The sequence below is a fragment of the Propithecus coquereli genome, unplaced genomic scaffold, assembly GCF_000956105.1.
Source record: "Propithecus coquereli isolate 6110/MARCELLA unplaced genomic scaffold, Pcoq_1.0 Scaffold173, whole genome shotgun sequence".
Taxonomy (NCBI): Eukaryota; Metazoa; Chordata; class Mammalia; order Primates; family Indriidae; genus Propithecus; species Propithecus coquereli.
In genome coordinates, this window is record NW_012141969.1 from 3,278,539 (window position 1) to 3,302,824 (window position 24,286).

The 24,286-nt window shown below is 39.4% G+C and overlaps 1 protein-coding gene across 2 annotated transcripts in view; it reads right to left on the reverse strand.

The window, feature by feature from the left end:
• The window catches only part of LANCL3 (LanC lantibiotic synthetase component C-like 3 (bacterial)), a 96,774-nt gene that overhangs the window by 16,791 nt on the left and 55,697 nt on the right, over positions 1 to 24,286 (reverse strand). For both annotated transcript variants that reach the window (XM_012642094.1, XM_012642095.1), the window contains exon 2: positions 2,495 to 2,618. In XM_012642094.1, coding sequence (XP_012497548.1) covers positions 2,495 to 2,618 — 124 coding nt within the window. The remainder of the gene's footprint in view (positions 1 to 2,494; positions 2,619 to 24,286) is intronic.

Consider the following 24,286-nt stretch of genomic DNA (forward strand, 5'->3'; position numbering starts at 1 on the left):
ATGTGTCAATTTGACTGGGCCATGGGATATCCATATATTTGGTTAAATATTACTTCTGGGTATGTTTGAGAGGGTGTTTCTAGACAAAAATAACATTTGAATCTGTGGACTGAGTAAAGCAGATTGCCCTCTCCAGTGTAGGGAGGGCTTCACCTGATTCATCAAAGGCCCAAATAGAACAAAAAGGCTGAGTAAGAAATAATTATTTCTCTCTGCCTATCTTCCAGCTAGGACATTGGTCTTCTCCTGTCTTTGGATTCATATTCAAACTGGAACTTAAACCATTGGCTTTCCTGAGACTGCCTTTCTCAGCCTCCATAATTGTGTGAGCCAATTCCTTATAATATTAGTAAATATATTTATTTATTATATTCCATTTCTGTGGAGAACCCTAACTAATACAAAGAGAGGAAAGAAAACTGAGAAAGGAGAGCTTAATTTGACCTCAGGGGTAGAGGGAGCACTAAGGTTTCACACAGATAATGTCATCTGAGCAAAATCTTGAAGAATTCCTAAGAGTTTCAGCAGAGCATACTGAACTAGCAAAGGCCAGAGCCTGCCTTTGGAAAAGGAGTTAGCTTAACATAGGTAAAAGTCAGCCCAGGCCCTCTGGGAATTTCCTCTCATTCCCAATTAGTAGAATCCTGCTTAGTGGGTGAAACTGGGGCTTGCTCTTCAAATTCAACTCCATAATTTTAAAGCTTTCTTTTTTGCAGACACTTCACTTCACCATACTTGGAACTCTTGACTCCCCAGAAACAGTCTTACAGTTGTATCCAGTCAAAAATTCATTTGCTCTAAAAAGTCAGTCATGAAATTTGAAAGTATACCTTTCTTTTACTGGATTTGAAATTGTTAGAAAAAAACTTGTTTTTCAGGAAAATGTTTACATATTAGATAGAAATCTGGTTTGTCCTATAGATGTATAAATGACTGGAATGTTAATTTCTCTAACAAAACCTGAAAAAGGAACTGAATAACTCTATTAGGGGACTATAGCAAACACTGTTAGTGCCCTGCTCTTCACATCATCCACATTCCCCCTTCAGGTGCACCTACCCTCCTCACTTCCTACCTCAAGCACCTGTCATTCTTCTCTGGCCACAGGAGTTTGCCTGGCCTATAGGGGCAGGGCCAAATTGCTAGGGAATTAACACCTCTTGGAGCAGCAACCAATAAAGCAGGAAGTTAGAGAATGAATACCCCAGTTTTCTTCATCCCTTAGGTGAGATGATTTTGAGATGTGTTCTGTACAGTCTCTAAGATTCCCCAGTTGAACTGAGTCTCAGTTGTCCATAGTTGCTCATTGTTACATACTCAATTAGCTCCTTTTTCTTCCTTATCTCATTTCCTCACTCCTCTAGCAACACTATCTGGGATTACCTTTCAAATAAACCTTTTACACCCAAATCCTTGTCTAAGGGTCTGATTCTAGGGGAACTTAGGAACTTAAAGGTTCTTTGAGAAACTCTCATCAAAGTCATTTGTGAGCCATTCGTTCATTCATTTGAGTTCCCTCTCTACTTGCAGGCTCTTTGGTAAAGGTCTAGGCATCATGAAGATAAAGAAAGTTGCCATTCTGAAGGTGCACAAAGCTCACTAAGGTGGTTAGACACGTAAGCCACCAATTAGAGTGCTGTGATAAGGCCTCCAACAGAAGTGAGGGCAGGGTTACATGCCATTACCCAATTTTGCTTCAGGGGGAAATGTGAATGTTTCTCAAGAGAGGGTTCAACAACCCTTTTTCCAAAAGCACAGTAAGTTTTTCAGCAGATCTGATGATGTTTGAGCAGAGTCTTGAAGTCTGGGTATAATTATTACAGGTGGATGAAGGAGTTGGGAAAGTGGGCATTCTAGGCAAAAGGAACATGCACAAAGGTATAAAAATATGAGAACAGTTTGTACGTGGGAGACTCTATTGGACAGAACCTGGAGGGGAAAGATAAAGCTTGAGTCTGCTGAGGCAGGTGATCTATTATATAAAGGGCCTTGCAAATCTTGCTCAGGAGTGATGGTGAGTCGCTGCAGGAGTCAAAAGTAACTAATTTACTTTTTATGTGTCTCAGAGCTCAAAATTAGCCATTGCAATTCAACAGTCTGTTATTAATCCACTACCATTAAAAACTTTAAAATGTTTGTGGCTGAATCCTGCTTCCCTGTACAGAGGCACTACTTGCAATCAATGAATGTAAAAACTGTGCATAATCTTTCAGTAAAATTAGTCTGGTGAGCTTATACTCTAGAATCAGGATTTTAGTCTTTAGTGAAAGCAATTGTTAAAATAGCTACATTTTTGTCAGGTCGACCATGAAAACAATTATTAAATTGTGATTTATAATATCTAACAATATCTATTTTAAAACAAATTTTAAAGTATTTCTTATTGAATGAATAGTGATGCCCTATGGCACAAATGAAATCTCCCAGTCTTTATTCAATGTCGATATAACAGACTCCCTCCATCCTGCAGGCCTGTGCCAATACTTTCACTTACCCAAGTATTCCGTTCCATAGTAAGAATACATCAAGGGGAATGGTTTCCTCTTTTTTATGGCATACTGCTTCCCGGAGTCCAGAATTGCCTGGCAAATTGATTTGATCTGTGCTGGGGTCAGCACCTGAGTAAGGAAATCAAGAAGCAGAAGTCAAAGCAGGATCTTTTTTTCCCCCCTCAAACACTGAATCTTCTTGCTTAAAAAGTCCATCAGTATATCCCCAGAATCCTTTGCTATATGTAAATAAGCTTAGACAACCATAATTTTTTTGATCACTGACTCTCCCTTTGTTGTCAAGTTTACCCTCTTTGGAAAATTTGCTGTACTGATGGAAAACACACACCTTTACTGCTATAGGCTGTTATAAAATACAAAGACTGCCTTATGACTGTTATATCATTAATCTTCGTCACGGGAACAAGAATTTGCTGTGAAAAGAGCAAATAGTGGTCCTAACCAATCATAGTTAACAAAGCTGTCACTCCTGGTGTACGGTGCAGGTCTGGCCCAGACAACAGGCCTCCAGTTTGTGTCATTTAGACTGTGCTTATAAGGCCACGATTCTATGACAAGCTGCTGCATGACAGACTCACTCTAGCCATTTGCATTCCCTGAATGAAACCAAAGTTCAATAATGCCAGAACAAAATAACTTCTAACATCAAAATGACTCTGAATGGAGAATGGCTAAAATGCAATAACTTGCAGTCTTCTATATTTTATTCAGTCTATCCACAATCAGTTGTAGGACTTTAGAGATTAAAATGTTCTCAAGCCTTTAAAGCATCATTGAGTTTATTAAGATTCTGCTCAGATTTGCAATGTGTTCTGTACCCTACTCTTCCTCAGGCAAATTAGATGCTCCCTTTGGCACACTCCCAGTATCAACAGGACGGTTGCTCTCTTGTGTAGCACTTATCCCCTGCTGTGTTAGGTCAGAGTCTCTCTCTCTCTCTGTCTCTCTGTCTCTCTCTCTCTCTCTCTCTCTCTCTCTCTCTCTCTCTCTCTCTATTTATCTATCTTACTAGACTACCAGTTCTTTGAGAAAAAACACTGTGGCAATTCATAATTTCAGTATCCTTGGTGCCTAACACAGAACCTGAGGGGGGCTTTTGGTAACAGATGAGTGAGTAAATAAGTGCCAAGTTAACTGATATGAAAAGCAGAGCCCTCCCTCCCTCCCTTCCCATTTCCCTTGATTCCCTCTCTCCCTCCCTCTTTCCCTTCCTTTCACGATTATTTAAGCCTGCTCTAGATGCTGGAGATATGACAATGAACAAGATCGATAAGACCTCTTGCTCTCATGAAGCCAAACTTTCCAAAAGACAGACCTGCACAGGAAAATACTGGTCAGATTAATAAAAAAAAATTCATCTAAAGTTTAGCCTGATTGAATGAATCTGGGACGAAGGAAAGAAAAGTCCACTGGATTTTGTCCTCTTGCCTGAAACTCACACATCTAATTTCCCTACCTGATATCTGGCATTCGATCCGCCAATTCCTTTTGAAATAAGGCTCAGATGATTTATGTCATAACTCATTTCTCTGATTCACCCAACATTAGAAGAGTAAAATATAATCCATATTTTGGTTACTTCAAATCTATCATTTAATTTGGGAAAATAATTGCTTAAAGAGGAAACTGTTCATTAATTAATTCTTCCAGTTAATATTTCTTGAGCTGCTATTCCAGTAAGGTCCCAAACTAGGTATTGTGGGGATATTCTAGAAAGCACAGGACGGATTCTTTCCCCTACAGGGAACTTACTGGATACAGTGCTGTAGATGAGATATAGACACAAGTCTACAATAGAACAATTAAAGTTCATGAACCTAGAGATCGAAAAAAAAACCCAGTAATGTAGAGTATGTAACATGGACAATGAAGCACCACTCAGCTTTACTAAGTAAGACTTTACCTTCTCCTTAGTTTTTATGTCTGCTCAGAAACAATTATGTCATGGCTTTCAACTTAAATTTCCCTTTTATTAGCTGCTATTTTTGTCTCTTGAGTTTGCTCCTCCTTTCTGCCTACCATTTCTGATGACCCTACCTTCCTGTGAATCCCCACTGTCCTATCATTTCAGCCCCAAGTTGTTCCTTAGATTAACAGCAAATTTCCCCTAAATGATTTCCTACTCTGTACCCATTCAAATTGCTACCATAATTTTCATTTGCTATCGAAAACATATACTCTCTATGCCTTTATTGGTCAGGACCAACTGATCTTACATTTAGTCTTTTGTTTTAATTTTTTTTGTTTCAGCATAATAAAAGGGCAGAAATGTTTAGGTTACATATATTGCCTTTGCCCCACCCAAGTCTTTATTTAAAATCTTGCATCATTCCCTTCAAATCAAACCCTCCATTCTGGATGTCTCTCAGAAACCTGCTAAGAGCCTTGAAGGGCATGTACTTAATAGGACTCTACTCTGATTCTATTCCATATTCTTCTGGGAATATAACTTACTCTTCAACTCAACTTAGGTCCTGTCTGCCCAATATTGATTTTGAATCCATATGACAGGTATTTTTTGTGGCAGGAAACAGTCACTGAATTTTCAGAGATATACTCACTCAAATTACTAAAATTCTTCCTAGTTGATTTTCCTGCCTGTAACTGAAAATTGGCTTATTCTTTCCTCGATTGAACACTTATTCATACATTTGTGTGTATGTATGTGTGTGTGTGTGTGTGTGTGTGTGTGTTTGCCTGCTTGTTTTTAACTCAGAAAAAAAGATCAACTTATGCTGTATGTGGTGTCCTCCCCCTTCCTTTCCATCCATAATCCACAGCTCAGAATAGAGAATGAGTTTATAAAATATTATTTCAAAACCTCCCCCGGTCATGCATCATGTCTGGGTGGTTTTCTCTTATCTCTCAGAAACACTGTGAAACACAAAGAGAAACCGGCACTTGCTTGGCTGGATAGAGACCAGTTATGCATGCAGTTCTTTATCTCTGGGAACAGACAAGACCTACCCTTGAGTTTATTGATCAGCAAATAAAAACTGAAAACAGTGCTCATTAAAAGTCTGTGTGGGGGGAACACTGAGGAAGAGTATTTTCTCCCCTGAACAAACAGTACTGAAAGAAGAAAGGAGTGGAGACTTTGTGGTAGGGGCTTGAGCTTGTTCTCTCATTTGTCTGCTTTCTCAAACATCCCTCCATTACCTGCTCCCAGTACACCGAAGCACACGCATGAGCACACACACTACCTCCAAGAAGATGGCTTCTGTGCTTTTGAAATACTCTGAGGTCCTGGGAATGAGGGAGTGGCACTTCTAGTGGAGGAACAAAAATAATTAGGGGTGGCAGAGAGGGACTCCCTGTCCATAAAACCTTTACCCAAACAAACTCAAGTTCCCTCTCCTGTATTTGTAGCACCTAAGGTCTATGCATGTGTTGATATTTTGAATGGATTAGATACTTCATTTTTATACTGAATTAAAATAAAGATATCTCAAAATTACAAAGCAAATCTGTGGTGGCTTATAGTTTTGTTAGTTTAACTGATTCCCTTCACTGACCCTGGGAAATATTCCTATTGGGCTGGCCTCTGAGTATGAAGAGACAAGAGAACAATAAAGTGCCTGCTATATTTCTTGGCCCTGCCTAAAAGCCATGCTATGATGGAACCACCTCTGTGCAGAGGAAAGATGACCTTCATTAAGGAAATGAAGAAAATGAACCAAGCCACGGAATGCTTATCTCACCACAGACTCCTTCCGAAGGTAAGTGTCCTGCCCGCAGCCCCTGTGAATGGCAGTCATTGCTAGCTATATTTCTTTTTCTAGGCATCAACTACCTCCTGCCCCTCCTCCATCAGCACTGAATGAATCCATAGATAATAGCAGTCAAGTCCTGGAGTGCCAGTGTCCCAAGGCATACTGTGTCAATCAAATTTCACTTCTCAACAGTTTGAAATGCATGTTCAAAAAACTAAAGTTGTCAGCAATCACGGCTGATGCTGAAGGCAGGTCAGGAGGTAGAACTGCGGGTTGGTCGTAAGGGGCCCATGTACAAGCTGAGGTTAACCAGGGGTAAGCAGGGGCTGTGAGGGAAAAAGAATAAACCACCCAAAAGTGAGAGTGAAAGGAGACTGGAGCACAGAGGCAATGGTATCAAGAAAGAAAGTTAGAGAAAGTTAGCTGATCTTTACAGCTCCCTTAGTTCCTAACGGTTTAAGACTACTCCCATTAGGACTTCCCACCAAGCTTCCACACAATACCCACCCCCATCCTCTTGCTCCTTCCCTTAACTTTAGTCACTTGAGAATGTCTCAGTTCCTTGCAAAACAAACAAACAAACAACAACAACAAAAAATCTAACTAGAAAAGGCACAAATATAAAGTCAACCCTTTCTTTTGTCACTCTTCTACCCTTCACATAAACACATCAGCTTTGTTACCTAATATACTAGATCTTCTCATCCAAAATAACAAAGATGACTGCATCTAAGTTACATGACAGGGACCCCAGTCTTTCCGTCCTCAAACTTGTGTCAAAGGCCCATTTGAGACATCTGATATGTGAGAGGTATCTGCTCCTCCAAGTGTTGTCCATGGACCAGCAGCAAAGGCATCACCTAGGAGCCTGGTAGAAATGCAAATTCCCAGGCATCAGCCCAGACCTACTGGATCAGAAACTGAATTTTAACAAGCTCATGAGGTAGTGTACCTGTACCCGTTAAAGTTTGAGAAGCACTGGCTTAAGAAACATTACCCATAAATTCTTAAAATTCCCTAATATTAGATTAGGTCCCGATGACACTGTATATATGGATTATATTAATATAAATCTGGCTTTCCACAGATTGCTTTTTCCAACTATGACTTTCTCATGGGCTTGGTTTCTATATGAACGAATGGTTGATACAAGAAACAGACAAGTTTCTGCAAAACTGCTATTGAAGATATTGCTCAGTTTTCTAACGCCTCTATGTGTAAAGGCCCAAGTGATAAGCTCCTCTCAGCCCACCTAGTGAATTGATAAGCTTTGTTTTATTATGCAGGGAAAAGTGAGAGTTTTTTTTTTTTGTAGACTTGAGGGCCAAGAGGCAGAGTTAATTGCTATGCTTAGTGCAGTAACTTTCTTTAGCCTGGGGTTTTGCTATTAATAAACATGAACATTTTCCTTCCTAAACCTTAATCATTGGTTGAATGGCTAATAGTTTCATTGTATTCATGAATTTTTGTTGTAAACCACCTCAACGTTTTTTTGGAAGTAAGTAGAACATGAGTAAATATTTTTACAATATAGGGAATAGGTGTCTTGGGGTGGCATTCAGTGAATATAAATTATTAGTGTTGAACTACAGTTCTCAAGGTGACCTTATAGCCAATCCCCACAGAGTCTGAAACGACCGTCAGAAGATTCTAGACTTCCAACCCCAGGCTTTGTTCAACCACCACCAACATTATCATGCAATAGTCCAAAATGCCCTGAGCGTCCACCAGCATAGAATGCAGTTACATATGTGTCTGGTCAATATCATGCCAAACGCATATGTAACAGAGTAAGAATCTGATATTAGTGTTTTCCTCCGGCAATTTATTTCACCCGAATCCTCCATCTGACCCTTTTGGTGGTAGCATAGGCTTCTGCTCAGAGAAAGAAACAAGCCATCTATCTACCAATGAACACCAAAATGACTTTTGATATCCACGAATAATAGCTTTGAGGATAAAGGCTTTTGAGTTGTTAGAGCCTGGGTATTTTTAGCACTTAAAGTTGATAGCATAAAACAATAGATTTGAGGAATATATAGAATCAGGATAAATATACAAACTGTACAAAGTGAGAATAGTTGACATGGAAAGGAAACCAGGAAACTGAAAGTCAGTGTGGAGCTCCTGTTCTCCTACCTACACCCACCACTTTTTGCCAAGCCATTGGAGAGATACTATGTTCCCCCAGATAGGTTTGTGGGGTCTACAGGTAGTTAGGATGTGTGTCCCCCTGCTGCCTGGAATTTGGGAAGATGGCAGCCTCAAAGGCATGTCTCTTGCCTCAGGGTCTGAGATCAGTAAAAGAGATACCACGTTCTACATGAGAAAGCGCAAGACAATCCTGAGTTGCCTGTGGGCACCAGGATAGAATTAAAAAAAATCCCACCACCAAAAGTAAATTTATTTTTAAAAAATCCCCATTCCAAATTATTTCAAATTTAAAAGTTATGGAAATCATTTGTACAATGTCAATGCTCACAAGTGGTTAAATTTTTACTTACAGTATCTCTTTGGGGTTATGCTTCACTTGGAACCCACCAGGTTAGAAGAAAGAGGCAGGCCTTTCAGGAAATCTCTGGAGTAGGTAGACATTTATTTAAAGGATTGAGAAGACAGAACATGGAGGTGCTTTTTTGAGGTAAAACATCATGAGCAGAGAATGTGTTGAGGAAACTTAAAGAGACAAAATAGGACTGAGAGAAAACTTTAAGACAGGAAACTGATCTTGGTAAACTGAACAATTCATATTATGTGCAAAGCCCGTGCTAGGCACTTTGGGGAAACAAACAATCTTAAAAATTAGACTAAGTAAACATGTGAACCATTTAAATAATGAAATATTCACATTTTTAAACCCTAAAAGTAGTGATCTACAAGAGTAAGGTATAGGGAGTAAATATCGGGGGCTCCACAAAGGAAGAGGAATACATGCTAAGCTTTGAAGGACAAGTAGGAAGTTGATAAATTAAGGCAGGAGGAAGAGAGGACATTTTAACCTATGGGATGATGGGAAAGGCCCTATGTATTAGGGCAACGCTTCTCAAACCTCAATATGCACACAAATCTCTTGGGGCTCCTGTTAAAAAAGATTCTAATTCAGTAGGTTTAGGGTGTGGCCAGAAATCTACATTTATAATAAGCTCCCAGGTGCTCCTGAGGCTGATGCTGCTGGTCCATCACCCACACTTAAAGTAGCAAAGGATCATGCAATCAGAGAGGTGGTTGTAGCAGCCTCTCTGGGAAAGGTGATAAACGGTGACTGAAGGAACTATAGGAAGTTCCCAGTGACACTGAAGGAAGCAAGAGTGAGCACCAGGCCAGAACTTTGCAAACTCTAATTTAAATGATTAGATTATCAGAAAAGGGAAGCAACAACGATGGAATATTCTCTTCCAATATGCTGTGTGGAGGACAAACATGTCCAAATTTGCAAGCCCCTTTGAGGAGCTCTCTTCGCCAATGTGGCCAGGTTTGTTATTTTCTTAATTACCTTCCTAATGGGGCATGTGTGCTAGTACAGAATGAGCAATCCCTTCCACCTGGTTTTCCTGATGCTCCCTGACCATTACTCTGCCAGACTATGAGGAATGGGAGGCAGGTTGCTCTAGTTGATTATTATCCTCCACTCATTAAAGGGATTCAGCAGGGAATTTCAGTTATAAACATTTAGTCCCAGATATATTTCACAGTCATTTCTTTTTCCTTCTCATGTCAAGAAACACAAACCAAGAAAACTCTGCAAACCAGAAAAGAAAAACAGGTTTTACCCCATTCTTACAGACTGACTGCTGGCTTTAAAGATTTATCAGAAGTATCTGGTAACCCAGTCTGCACAAAGTGTCACCACATGATTTTGTTCTCTTTCCTCCAAGACACCAAATGTCCCGGAGCACAAGCTTCTTTATCTACAAAAACCAGGATCACAGTACTGGCCCCACCTAGCTCAGGTGATAGTAAGACTCTCAAGAAAAAGCAGTTCCCAACATTTGTCTGTGCACTGTAATCATCTGAGCTTTTAAAAATCCCAATGCCCTGACCACACCCCAAACCAATTACATCAGACTCTCTGGGCATGGAACCCAGGCATCGGGATCTTTTTAAAGCTCCTCAGGTGATTACAAAGAATGGTCAAAGTTGAAAACTACTGCCATGAAATACTGAATGAATGCAAAAATAGTTTTTAAAAACAAAGTAATAATATAATGATGATGATGATGAAGAGGAGAGCGAAAGGGAAGACAAGCAAAAGAGCTCTCGGGTATAGAGAAACACCTTTGGTCTGAGTCATGGATGAGTGGATGGCAGAAACCTAATGTGCACATGAGTGGATCAGGCCAGAGGGTCATGCCAGTGGTCCACTGAATGCCATTCAGTGTTTCCAACACAGCCACGGATGTACATTTTGTGGGAAGGTAATGGGGAAACCACAGAACACAGCAGACGGTGCACTGGACTAGGAATCAGGAGATCTGCGCTTGAGATTCAACTTTTGCACCATAGCCAAGGTTCAGTCATCAGACCTCCGTTTCCTCATCTGTAAATGAAAAGGGCTGGGCTAGAATCTGTCCACTAAGTTAATGCTTCTTAAATTTTAGTGTGCTTAAAAATCAGCTAGTGATCTTGCTAAAACGCAGCCTCCCCAGGCCTTCTATCAGAGATTCTGACTCAGTAATTGAGGAGCAGGGCCTGAGATCTTGCATCTCTAACAGGCTCTCAGGTGATGGTGGTGTGCTGGTCAGGGAAGCTCCTGTTGAGTAGCACTGTACTGGATGACCTCTAAGGTACATCTAGGCTTCAAACTCTATGGTTCTAAGGCATTGGAGGAGTTAAGAAGGCGCATAGCCTGATAATCAAAAACATAGACTTTGAGGTTGGATGGACCTGGGTTTCAAATTTAGCTTCACCACTTTCTAGCAGTGTGAATTTGCACAAGTTACTTGTCCTTTCTAAGCCTCAGTTTTCTCATTTGTAAAAAGTAGTAATAAGAAGACCTACCTCACTGGGTTGCTGTAAGGATTCCACGTAAGACACTTAGCACAGTCCCTATCATAAAGCACACACACAATGCATGCGAGCTACAGAGAAAAGGGACATCTCAAGTCCAATAGTGACTTGACTCCCACAATTTACACCATTTAGCACCATAGGCCTTGGAGGTCTGGGCTCAGGATATTTCTCATAAAATAACCCTGCTGTTGCCTACCTCCTACACCCCATTCTTCACTCAAGGATCAGCTTATGTCAGCCTGCATTCCCAAGTTGTTGTAAGTCGTAATTCATAAACTAGTAATGTATGGCCCTTCGTGTCTGCATATTTAGTTTTATTTTCTCATCACCACACTTGCAGCCTGTACTGTCCCACTTTTCCCAAAACATCATTCCTTTGTGCTTTCAAAATACCTTTCAAGTATTCATTTTGTTTCTAGATAAGTCTCTGTCACTAACTATGGAGCTGTAGACAAATCATGCAACATCTCTGGTCCTCAGTTCCTCACTTGGAAAAACAAGGAGTGAGGCTGAGGTGGTCTTCAATCTGTTTTTCATCCATACTATTTCGTTATTTTGTGATCCAATACTTTATGACAAATATTTACAAATCTATAAACTATTTACATATTTGGGCTATAATTCTGGAATGTGAATTAACAGGTATGTTTCAGTGGTTTAACTTCTTAGAGTATGCAAAATGTCCTTTGCAATGAAACTATAGCACATGTTTAACTTGTCCTATTCTAGGAATTTTATTTCATCAAGATGCATATTTTCTTATGTACTTTCTTCCTAGTAAAAGCTTAAAGGATTGGAATTCTTTGTAGCCTCTTGGCATCAGTTACTTGAATATCTGGAGTTGTCAGTCTCCCAATATCACCAAAGTAAATGACTACATTATTAATGCTGGCTGCATAGTTGGCCGTTTTACATCTGACCTTACTCTAAGCCACTGTTGAATGAGTGCATCATTGCAGTATTCTCAAACCATAGTTCAAATTTTTCAAGTGCCTGCTGGGTGCATGATACTGTGCTAGAGAGTATAGAAATATAGAGATGCGTAGTTGCTCATTGTCAAATATATAACAAATATCTTTCCTATTTTGAAAGGCCAATTCTGATTACGTATTTGTGGCTTACACTTATTAGTTAGCTACTCAACACCCATTCTCCCCTTATTCCTTGCTAACCGAATGTCAACTTTATTAGGGTAACAATTGTGTCTAGCCCTAAGTGATAAATAGTGATTAACCTTAGCCAAATATGTCAATCCCATTGTCCCTTGACAAATAGTCTGCCTTCCTTGTAGCTAGGGTTGGCTACATGGCTCATTTCGATAAATGAGGAAATCTGCAGGAGCTTTTTGTTTTGTAATAAATGGAAATAAAATGGACAGACTAGGCTGTTAGCTCCCTTTCAGTTTTTTGCTGCTTTGAATGTACACGTGAGGCCTGGAGCAGTAGCAGCTATTTTGCATCCTGAGGCAAGGAGCGTGTGGATGAAAGGCCAACATTCAAAGAATTATGGAAGAGAAAGAAAAACCCTGGGGTTCGTAAATACTGTTGAGCATCTGTGCCACAACCAGGACCACCTATCTCTAGACTCCTGTTATAAAAGAAAATCTAATCCCTTTTCTTAAAGTCACTGTTCATTGAGTTCCTTACAGCCAAACCCACATTAACTGAGCAACCATAAAGTGCCAACCTAACGATATTGCTAGCTTTCATTTCCCCTGTAAAGCAACTTTTTACCCACATGCACCCCTGTTTCCACAGAAACCTCTAGCTCTGGAGCTCTTTAAAATGGGGCTGACTGCCTCAGTGGGCAAATTCAAATGCAGTTTCCAGTTCTGACTGCACTCACAAGGTTGTGATTGATTTTTCTCGTTAAGTGCTATCCTAGAGCCCAGGGACAAAGAATGGAGAACACATTGTTACCTTTGCTGCCATTGCCCTGGGTGACCTCCCTATTCCTTCCATTTGTGCTGCTCTACGTCAAGGAAAATGGACACTCTCCAATCTGCCACCATGACAGTACATCCTCAAATCCTCAAAGTCATTTTGGGAAGACAAAGAGGAGGCCTGTGGGAGGCTCAGCAACAAGTGCTGTGAAGTAATTATCTTCTTTTCCAGGAACCGCTGTCCCCTCAACTCAAGTGACTATATTATGTACTACCTATTCTGTCACCTTAGAGAGCTATTCACGAAAATAGTCGTAGTCGAACAATTTCTGAACAATTTGTGACATTTTAAGGCTTAATAGCTCTTTCACCTAGATGCTTTCAACAGAACAAGCTGAAAGGGTTTCTTTTACTATGCTCTTTGACGTGTGCCTGTGGAATTGATGGGTGCCCTGAAGGTCATAATTGAGGGAGGGAAGGCAGAGATTCATGAAAATTGCTTAGATCTTTCTTCTTCAGTGCCTTAAAATACATTTTAATAAAGGTATTCCTCAGAGCTGGGGGAAGCAGTGTGATATAGTGCTGGTTTGGCCATGAATGGCATCTTCTCTGTGCGTGAAATGAAACCTAAAGCTACAGGGGATGGGGGTGAGGGGTCAGGTAACCATGGTTGGGAAATTGAGAACTTCTGGCTTTGTCATAATATGCCCCTGAGTAAGTGATTTAACCTCTCTGGCTTCACTGTCTTCATTTGTAAAATGAGGTGGCCAACCTAGTAACTTCCCAGGTCCTTTCTGGTTCATGATTTACACATGATATATATATATATATATAATTTTTCCATTCCTCTCCTCTTATTCATTTAGGTATTGTAGAGAATCCATCCTCTGTGTGAACATGTCCAAAGCAGTTTTGTTATGTTGACATTATTTTTTATGGTACTTTAAATGGAAAATGATCCTGGTTTCCCTTTTTCTGGTTAAAAAAACAATTTTAACCAGGGATCTTTAGGAGAGCTGGATTATAAAATTCATACAGAATCACTTTCTATATAAAAAGCACATTGAAAAAGGAGATGTGAGGTGACCTGAGCATGAAGGTATGATAAAGGGGGCTGCCACCACCATCCCCTGACTCATGTCATGTTTCATATGTTATTTCCTCAAATAGGTCTTATTTGGCCATTCTATTTTTTTATTTTAATGGGACTGTCTTTATAAAAAAAAAAATCAATATTAAGTGAATTGTGTGCCTCATCTCATGTTGCCTGGGGAACGTTAAACAGGAGATGAAACTCATTCAAAATCTCCGAATGTTCAACTGTAGGCAATTATCAAAATTGTAAGAATGGATATAGAAAAAAATGGCCAGCTGCTATAGCACATAATTACATGGAAAGTTTTAAAAAACAAAGGCTCTACTTTAGACTAAGATTTCAGGAGGGGGGTGATTAGGACCATACACTCATATTTTTTAAAAAGCTCTATTTGTGAAGCCTGAACACAGATATTGCTTTATAGGGCTTTGCACTGCAAATCCAGCATTATTTAGTATTGCAAATAGTTCAGGTGGTAGGAATAAGGAACTCAGCTTAATCTTATCTGTTTCATGTAGCTTGGTTGGATTCATTCCTGGTCAAAGGCTAGGGTTTTAATTATAAGCTTAATGCCAGGTACCCTCCCTATAAATTTGCTTCATTAGTTGTAACACAAAATACTACTGACCATTTACCACTTTTTAAATAAAAAACATAATTCTTCCCCATGATACTGACAGAGTAGCCTCACATTTAATATGTACAGGGAACAGGTACATTAAATATGTATTTAATTATAAAGAGGTACTTACAAAATAAGTTCTCCCAATTACAATATGAAGGAACAACTAAAGACAAAATGTATCTAGGTAAATGCATGTGATTAATATTTATATATATAGATAGATGTATAATCTGGATGTCTACTATAGTACATCAGTATCCAAGAGAAATAAATGCCTAGGTCCACTTGTATAAGAATGTCCATTGCAGCTTTATTTTATTAAGAGTTAAAACCTTGAAACATCCTAAATATCTATAAACAGTAGTATGGATGCATAAATTGTGGCACATTAATACAATGGACTACTACTTAGCAATAACAAGAGAACAAATTGCTGATACATACAACAACATGGATGGCTCTCACAAGTACGTTAAACAAAAGAAGCCAGACACAAAAGAGCCCTTGCTCTATGATTCCATCTATATGAAGTTCAAGGACAGGCAAAATCAAACTATGGTGAAAAATGATTACCTCCCTGTGTCTGTTTGTGTCGGGGGGGGGTGGGGAGTGACACTGATTGGGATAAAAGAAACCCTCTAGATTGATGGAAATGTACTGTATCTTAATCTAGATAGTAGATATATGAATTATGCAGTTAAATCATTGAGCTATACACTTGAGATTTGTATGTTTTGCTCTTTGTAAACTATACTTCAATTCTAAAAAAAGCAAGAATAAATCAGGGTATTGAATAGCATATCTATTAAATGGTAGAACAAATGGTTTAGCTGTCAATGCATTTTCTCTGAATGTCAAGGTCCTTTGGTTGTAAGTAGGAGGTACCAACTTTCTAACTATCCTAAAGAAAGGTCTTCCTAAACCTTTGTGTGAAAGAGAAAAAGGTATGCTCCCTGCTGGGCAGAGGAATCACATAAAGAAGCACATCACCTCTGAGCTGATGCAGCCCTAGGCCAGGGCTTGGTGACCAGAACATGGATTTCATGCCCCTTGCCCTTCTGGCCAGTGCTTTTGTTCAGGGCACAACTTTGCCAACAACACAGCTATCTGGAAGGAAGCTGGGGAAGCTCCTGAAATCTGAGGGCAGCCAGGACTAAGAAGTAACTAATACTCAGACCCAGAAATCTTTCAGGCTGCAGGCAGTGTTCTCTCTCTTGGTGACACTGGCCTTTGCTTTTTTCTTTCACTTTCTACAGGCCTGTTTCTGCTTCTCTGTGGCTGAAGGTGATCTCCCATCACGCCATAGCATGCACCCACACACACACACATATACACACACACAGCTTCCAAGTTTTACTATGTCCCTCAGTTTTGGCCACACTGGAGGATCAACTAGAATCACTGAAACCTGATTTCAAATTCCTGGGAGAATCTGACGGGTTTAGCCTCAATCAGATGTGTTTTTACCCAACTGCATCCATTGGAGCTGAAGAAGCAGGGCCTCATAGTTCAACATGGCTGCAACAATACAACCAGAGGGGCAGTGGGACAAAATTTCACAAAGAAATGGGGCTGTTTGGAGCTAGGCAGACATTCCCAGAAAAGTCTGCTCTCTTTGTATCAGGAATGTGTTTAACTTAAATTAATAGAAAATCTGACTTCCAGTAGCTTAAATCAAATAACAGGTCATTTTTCTCATATAACAAAAAGTCTGGAAGTGGCTGACAGCTGATATTGTTTAGTGACTTGTGATCTTAGAGTCAGGATGACACAATCCTCTCTTCCTTCCCTCATGTTGGCCCATATGTGCAAAATGGCTGCTGCAACTCCAGACACCGTGTTTATATTCAAGGTAGGAAGAAATGAGGGAAGGTGGTATCACCCATATGTATTCCCTTTTATCAGGAAAGCAAAGGGTTTCCCAGAAACCCCCAGTAGACTTCATTGACATGTCATTAAGCAAATACTGTTTGACATGGCCACCCTGACAGAAAGGGAGGTTGGAAAATCAAGTAATTATCAGAACATTGCTATGCCAAACAAGATTAGGGCTCCATTAGTAAGGACAATTGTGGAAAATGAAGCTTGGGTAGGCCAACAGTGTCTGTCACCACACCGAACTTTACGAATCCACATTCTCTGAAAATTTATTTTAGTGATTCATGACTGAGTCTGAACACAAGTGATGGAAGGTACACTTAATTCTTTTTTTAAATTCATTGCTTCTCATCATGCACTAAGCCATTATATATTCAATTTTGCGCTCTACCACCTACGATTCTTTGGCTAGGATTTGCATTCTATTTCCAAAGCTGTGGTGGAGGTAATTGGTCAAGGTAGGTTTCTCGGCTCAGAGTCTGACTATCTAACTACTACACAAATACCTTTTCTACACCAAAAGTAATATAGGATTGTAGGAAGCATGCTTAAAGGATGCTGAGCTTTCTCTGAATACACTGCTATTTCAGAAGTGATCTAAAGATAATTATCCAATATATGCAAATAGATAATATTCAATTTAAAATCCATTCCTTAGTGTAAAACGGCTGTAAAAGATGAAGGGAGAGTGTTTAAGTAACCAACTACAGACAGTCTTCACCTTTAAAAGGAATGGGAGGGACAAGATGGCTTCTAGGCATCCTTCCATGCCTGAAATTATGCCTTCTAAATGGACTGCAATCACAGTCTCTCCAAATCATGAGGGACATTTCTAAGAATTGAGTCTAGATTAGTGTTATTTTTCCATCGAGAGTCACTGTATTCTATGAGGTGAGAAAAATGCCATGGAAAAACACAGAATGTATCCACCCAGATGATAAATGGAGAAATTCATATATTCTAGTTGATTTTCATATATAAATAAGAGTGTGATGAAAGGCAATTACCTATGATTTTTATGTTTAAACATTGTATTTATCATATGCACATTTAAGAACAAAATTTGGGGCCGGGCGCGGTGGCTCACGCCTGTAATCCTAGCACTCTGGGAGGCCGAGGCAGGTGGATTGCTCGAGGTCAAGAGTTCGAAACCAGCCTGAGCAACAGTGAGACCCCCGTCTCTACTATAAATAGAAAGAAATTAGCCAAACAACTAAAAATAGAAGAAAGTTAGCCAGCCATGGTGGCACATGCCTGTAGTCCCAGCTACTTGGGAGGCTGAGGCAGGAGGATTGCTTGAGCCCAGGAGCTTGAGGTTGCTGTGAGCTAGGCTGACACCATGGCACTCTAGCCCAGGCAACAGAGTGAGACTCTGTCTCAAAAAAAAAAAAAAAAAAGAACAAAATTTCGGGGGGAGAGATCATGTTAATCATGTGCAGATGTTTAGACATTTGTTTATAGACTATATAGTCATGTTACAGCATATTTATTTATGTTAATTTTGTCCTTACCTCAACTCATAAATCTAACTTAAAAGTATAAAGAAAAGAATAAACTTTGGGCATCCATTTACAAACCAATATGAAAAGGAGTCCCTGTCTACAGTTGGAAGTTACATTAATTATCTATGAGTCTTTGGGCAAATTACTTTTGCTGTCTGGATCTCGGTTTTCTCATCCATGAAATGAATCATTCAAAAATCTTAAAAGTCCTTTTCTTGCTCTAAAGTTTCAGGTTTTGATGACTCTCTGTCGAAGAAGTCTATACAGATCAAAGTTTGTTCTGGCAGCATCAAGTCTCACCTCCAGTTTTCAAGGTTTCCATACTGTCCTGAGTCTTATATATCTTCCTTTAATTCTGTGAGGCTTCCCAGTATTCTGTTAATAACCCTCCTTTTAATTTATTTTTATTTTTGTGAATTTTTAGTCTGTAATTCCAAAGAGCTACAAGAATAGTACAAAAATTCCCATATACCATTTACCCATAGTCATCTTTTGTTAACATTTTGCCACATTTGCTTAATCATTCTATTTGTGGGTGGGAGGCATTTTGGAGTAAGTTGCAGACACAATGCTCCTTTACCCAGAAATATTTCAGTGTATATTTCTTATAAACAAGGACATTCTCTTACCTAACTACAGTGCAATTATTGAAGTCAGGAAATTAAACATTGATACAATACTATTATCTAATTTACAGTCTATATTTTAATTTTTCCAACAATCTCAATAATGTCCCTTAAAGCTATTCTATTTTCTGTCACAGGAGCCAATCCAGAATCACACATCGCATTTAATTGTCATGTTCTTTTAGATTTCATTCATCTGGAATAAATTCCCAGCCTTTCTTTTTCTTTAACTTTGAAATTTATAAAGAGTACAGGCAATTTATATTACAAGATGTCCCTCCATTTGCATGTGCATCGTGTTCCTCATGATTAGATTCACCTTAGGTATTTGGGGTAGAAATATCCCAGAAGTGACATCCTGTACTTTGTGGAACATCATTGGGAAGGACGTGATATCTAACCCATATTGGTGCCACCCCTTTTAAAATTAAACTACTTCAAGTTGACTTTATATTGCCTGAGATGGAAAAAGTTATGACTAATCCAAGGGTTTAGCTGCTGAAGACCCATAGGCTCTTTTAATACTGTCTCAACAATAAAATGTGTCATCACTTAAGCCTGGCTACGTCCCAGCTGGGAAGGCCCAGAACTTAGGAGTTTGAGCCAAAGACAACCAGCTAATCAATTAAATGTACTATGGAAGTCTGCTAAGTCAGCCAAGTCAGCGGTGGGGTAGACAGGTAGGTGCACAAAGTCAGAGTCCAAAGGTCAAAGTCAGGAAGCACCAGTCAACAAGGATAGTGAGCACTGATTGCAGGGCAAAGGTTGTGGGCTCACTGGCCACTGTTATAAAGCTAGTGGGTGGAGCTGGCCCTGGGCCCAGTGGTGTTAGTCATAAACTTTAGTGGAGTACAGGTATAAGGTATTCCTGGCTGTGGCATATTCTGAGGCGCTAGCACTCTCTCATGTACCACAGTGTTGGCATTACTGTGTGCTTTCCCCTTGTTCTAGACCGGTGCTTCTCACATTGTAACGTGCATGCTGATTCCCTGGCAATCTTGTTAAAGTGTAGCGTCACATTCAGTAGGTCAGGTGTGAGGCCTGAGATTTTGCATTTCAAAAAATTCCCCAGGTGTTGCCAGGGGTGCTGATTCAGACCATCCTTTGAGTTCCAAAGCTGTAGGAGAACGCTGCTTTTGGCTATGGCAGGAATGGAGGTGCTACCACTACCTCAAATACACTGGAGTCAGTATTACTGTGAGATTCCCCTCTACTCTGCACCACCACATAGAAGCTCCTTTTATTCAATCAATTCAGATCTCATGAATACCCTACTATGTAATTTAGATATGGAAAGTGACTCCAAAAAGATGGAGCCATGGGAAAGGAGGAAGAGACGTATATGGCATGCTGCCAAGCCAGAAATAAAGTGAAATTTCATAAACATTAAGCAATGAATAATGGCTTTATTTAAAAGATTCATAAGAAATCTCATTTTCATAGCCCTGAGAATGTGTATGTTCCAAGATAGGGTGGATCCCCTGGCACGGGAAGGGTTGGGTTTGCATACATCCTTATTTTTTTCTATAGAAAATCATAGTCTATCTGCATAACATAGCAAACCTGGTGACTCAGTATAATTTCCTTTTAAGCAAGCACCTCTAAATAGGCCCGTCACAGCCTTCCCATAATACTCCCAGACGTTCTAAAACTGAGAAGGTTGGAATGAAGTAACAAGGGCATTACTCACAGGAAACAAGAACTTACTTATTATTAACAATTCACATTTCTGGCAAATTCTTTAAAATCAGTGTCTTTTGTAAGGCTCTGTTTTGAAAAGACAAGTACTGGTTGGTATTAAAGCTATGTGGCAGGTAAATTTAGGACACGGCAGCAGAAACACTATATATGAAAAGGCAGTCTAGCAATGCAGCAAATTGTTTATTACATTTGCTTTCAATTAAAGGGAACGTATCTTCGAGTCTTGAGAACAAGGATTCCAGTTTAGTCCAGCAGAGGGAGCCTATGAAACAGTCAAAATCAACCCTAAAATACCAGTGTTCATATGATCTTGTTAAAGTTAATTAAGGATCATTTGCCAAAAAAAAAAGAAAAAAGAAAAAGAAAAACAAGTTACAGTTTACTGAAGCATGAAAGCATGAAAATGACCTTGAAATAATGATTTCAGGTGTTCAATAAATACTTGCTTAGTGAATAAATGGTTTGCCTCCTCCTTCAGGGAGCCGTCATCTCAGTGACTTCTGATCCACTCATCAACCTCATGGAATGCCAGCATTATATCACACACCTGTCTTCTTGGAGGAGCTTATTTAGTAAACAATCAGAGTTCAGTGGTAGGGGCGGAGAGCTAACTTTTGTGAAGGGTCATCTATGGTAGATGGTTTATGTTTAATCTTCACAGCAACCCAGAGAAAAAGACCCACTATCATCTTGATGATGAGGAAGCTAAGGTTCTCAGAAGCCAGTGACTTGCTTATGTTCACACATCTAGGAAGTGGAAGAGGTTGGACTACTGTTCAAAGTCTTCGTTCTACTATAATAGGACTATACATCCATATCTTTGCCATGTAACTGTAGTGCTTCCCATTGTGGCTGGAGCATATTTCAGTGCCGTATTGATGTGAATTGCTCTGGTCAAAGGAATGTCAGTGATATAAGCAGAAGCTTGAAATGGGTTTGCATAGTTTATCTTGGAGTTGAGTTAAACCTACCCACAGCCTGAAGCAGAGGCACCCCAAATGACCTGCAGACCTATTAACAAGAAAAAAAACCAGTATTTGTGATTATAAACCACTGAGGTTTAGGATTATTTATTACAAAGCAAAATTGACTAATACAACAGCTCTGTAAATTATATCTAGCCTGAATTTGAGGATGAGAACACTGAGGTATTGAGAACTGGCTTGCTCAAACAGGAAAAATATCCCCAAGGGCACCCAGCAGAGCTCTCCTGATGTCTCATTGGCCAAAACTGTGTAACATGGCTACCTACAGCTGCAAGGGAGGCTGGGAAAGTATCTGGCATTGTGAACCTCTACTGTAGGGACTAGGATACACCACCGTGGAAAGAGGAAAGATAACAGTGTCTGCTGTCCTAGTGTTGTCAGGCTCCAAAGTCCATTACCTTTACCAGTACTTTGTGTAGTGTTCTGTCATGGGTAGGCAGAAGCTACTAGGACGTCCCTTCATCCTGGCCTTGGTGAGCTCAATATAGTGGTGTGGTTTGCCTTGTCCTTTGGAGCTTCTGTACTTGCCATAAAAAGAATATGCTCCAGGTAATCAATAGTCCAAGGAGAACAAGGACGTCCATGGAGCCAACCTGAATCCACACAGAGTTGCCCCATGAGTGAGGAAAATAAATGTTTGTTGTTGTGATCCACTGAGATTTAGGGATGTTTGTTATACATTTTACAATAACTAATAACAGTGTTTTGAAGTTCATCCAGCCCTATGTGGCTATCAATTCCAGACTCCAAATTACTGACACAAGCCAGTTTCAATTTGTAACCACCCCAGGGGTGTCAGCACAAAGAGTCTTTTATAACATCCCCCTCTCCCCAGTGCTCTCAGCCTGACTGGTATACAAGAGTATAGGTTTTCCTCCACAGGGAGGCAGTCAAAAGGTGGCTTAATCTCAGATGAGGATGCCAGGAAGGTAGTGATTGTGAGCTGATACGCTTTTTGGAGCTACCCAAGGCTCTGAGCATCTTGAGGAGGAAGTAGTGGAGGCCAGGGTCAAGGTTGACTCCCTGATCACCAGTCACCTCCGCCACTGCTGCCCAACTGCTGATGTTTCAGTAAAGTGTGGTACGACTCCTTATCCCTCTCAAACATCAGGTCAGAGAAGCATCTGAGAGGAAGCTGGCAAGAAGAGCAAAGAAAATACCAGAAATGTGCAATTCATTATATTGTGGCCACAGCTGGTACTAAATACATGTGTCAGACACTAGGTATATAATGGTATATAAAAGAAACTTGGCCTCTGTTCTCATGGAACTTACAGTGATTTAAATGGTATTATTTTTATAATAATTTAGCAGAATAAAATAATTTCTAGATGGATGAAATATTTAAAGATCAACAAAGTAATCGTAAAAGTTGTAGTGGAAGGAAACAGAGGAATGATTTTATATATGTTGACAAAATAAATAAAAAGCGATATTAATATTTTGAATTTTACAAACTAATTAGAAAAAGAGCAACAATTCAATGGGCAAAGAATGGAAAAGGACACGAACAAGGAATTTGCATATAATAATATATAAAAGCCTTTAAACATATGCAAAGCTTATCTTCATTCGTAATTAGAAAAATGCAAATTAAAATGAGATACCATTTTTAATCTAGCAGAGTGGCAGAAATGGGTAAGTTAAATGTATAGCACAGGCAGCTCGTGGGGGAAACAGGCACTCGCATACACTATCGAGGCAGAATGTCCATAGGTGCTGCCTCTTTGGAAGGCAATTTGGCAACACTGATCAAAAATTGTCTTAATTCCAACAAATACTTTTGCTCAACGTACAAAGATGTCTGTATAATTCTCTGCAGTGTCATATACAATGGCAAAACTCGAAACAAGAAAAAGGGCTGTTATTAGGGTACTAGTTAAATGAAGTGTGGTACATCCACATGCAATGAAATACTATATAGCCATGAAAGGAATAAAGTAGATCTATGTGTGTTAACATGGAAAGTGCCCCAACATATACGGTCAAATAAAAAAACAGGGTGCATAGAGTATGCATAGCATACTCCATTCACACATGCATGCTTCTGGATATGTTTAGAATATTCCTGCAAACATTTGCAAAAAGCAGGTAAAACCGTTTCCCATAGGGATAAGAACTGAAGACTGGGAGTGTGAGGTTAGAAAAAGACTGAGCTCTCATTTTATATGCCCTTTTGTATACTTGGATGTGTTTTTGTTTTTATTTTTGTTTTCACCAAGTGTATGCAGTACTTTTTTGAAATGAAAATCTGGTTAATAAAAATAAATCACATAATAAACAAATAATTGAACAGTCACTAAAAGTGTACAGAAAAACAAACAAAACCAAAACCTAATAGCCTTTAAAATCAATGCTTTTAAAAGGATAACTTTTTTTCCATTTTGAGATTCATTTTATTACTATAAAACTGTATAACTTCAATAAGACATTAGGGATTTGCCATGTATCTTTTTGTTAGTAAAACTACAATTTCCTTTCTGGCTCTGAATTCTATTTTGTCTGAATCATTTCCCTATGGCTATTATCTAGCTATGATTTTCTACAAATTCATAGAGAAAATTAAAAGAATAACTTTTAAACAATGATTTAGTGATTAGACTGTGGAAGGTTGAATTTTCAAGAACTATTGAATTTCACTCAATAGACAGAGAATGAGCTGAAAAAGCAAACTAATGACAGTTTTTCAGTTAGTAAGGGAAATAGGGTTATTTACATAACTTTGAGGGTACAGGAAAGATAGTATCTACATTATCC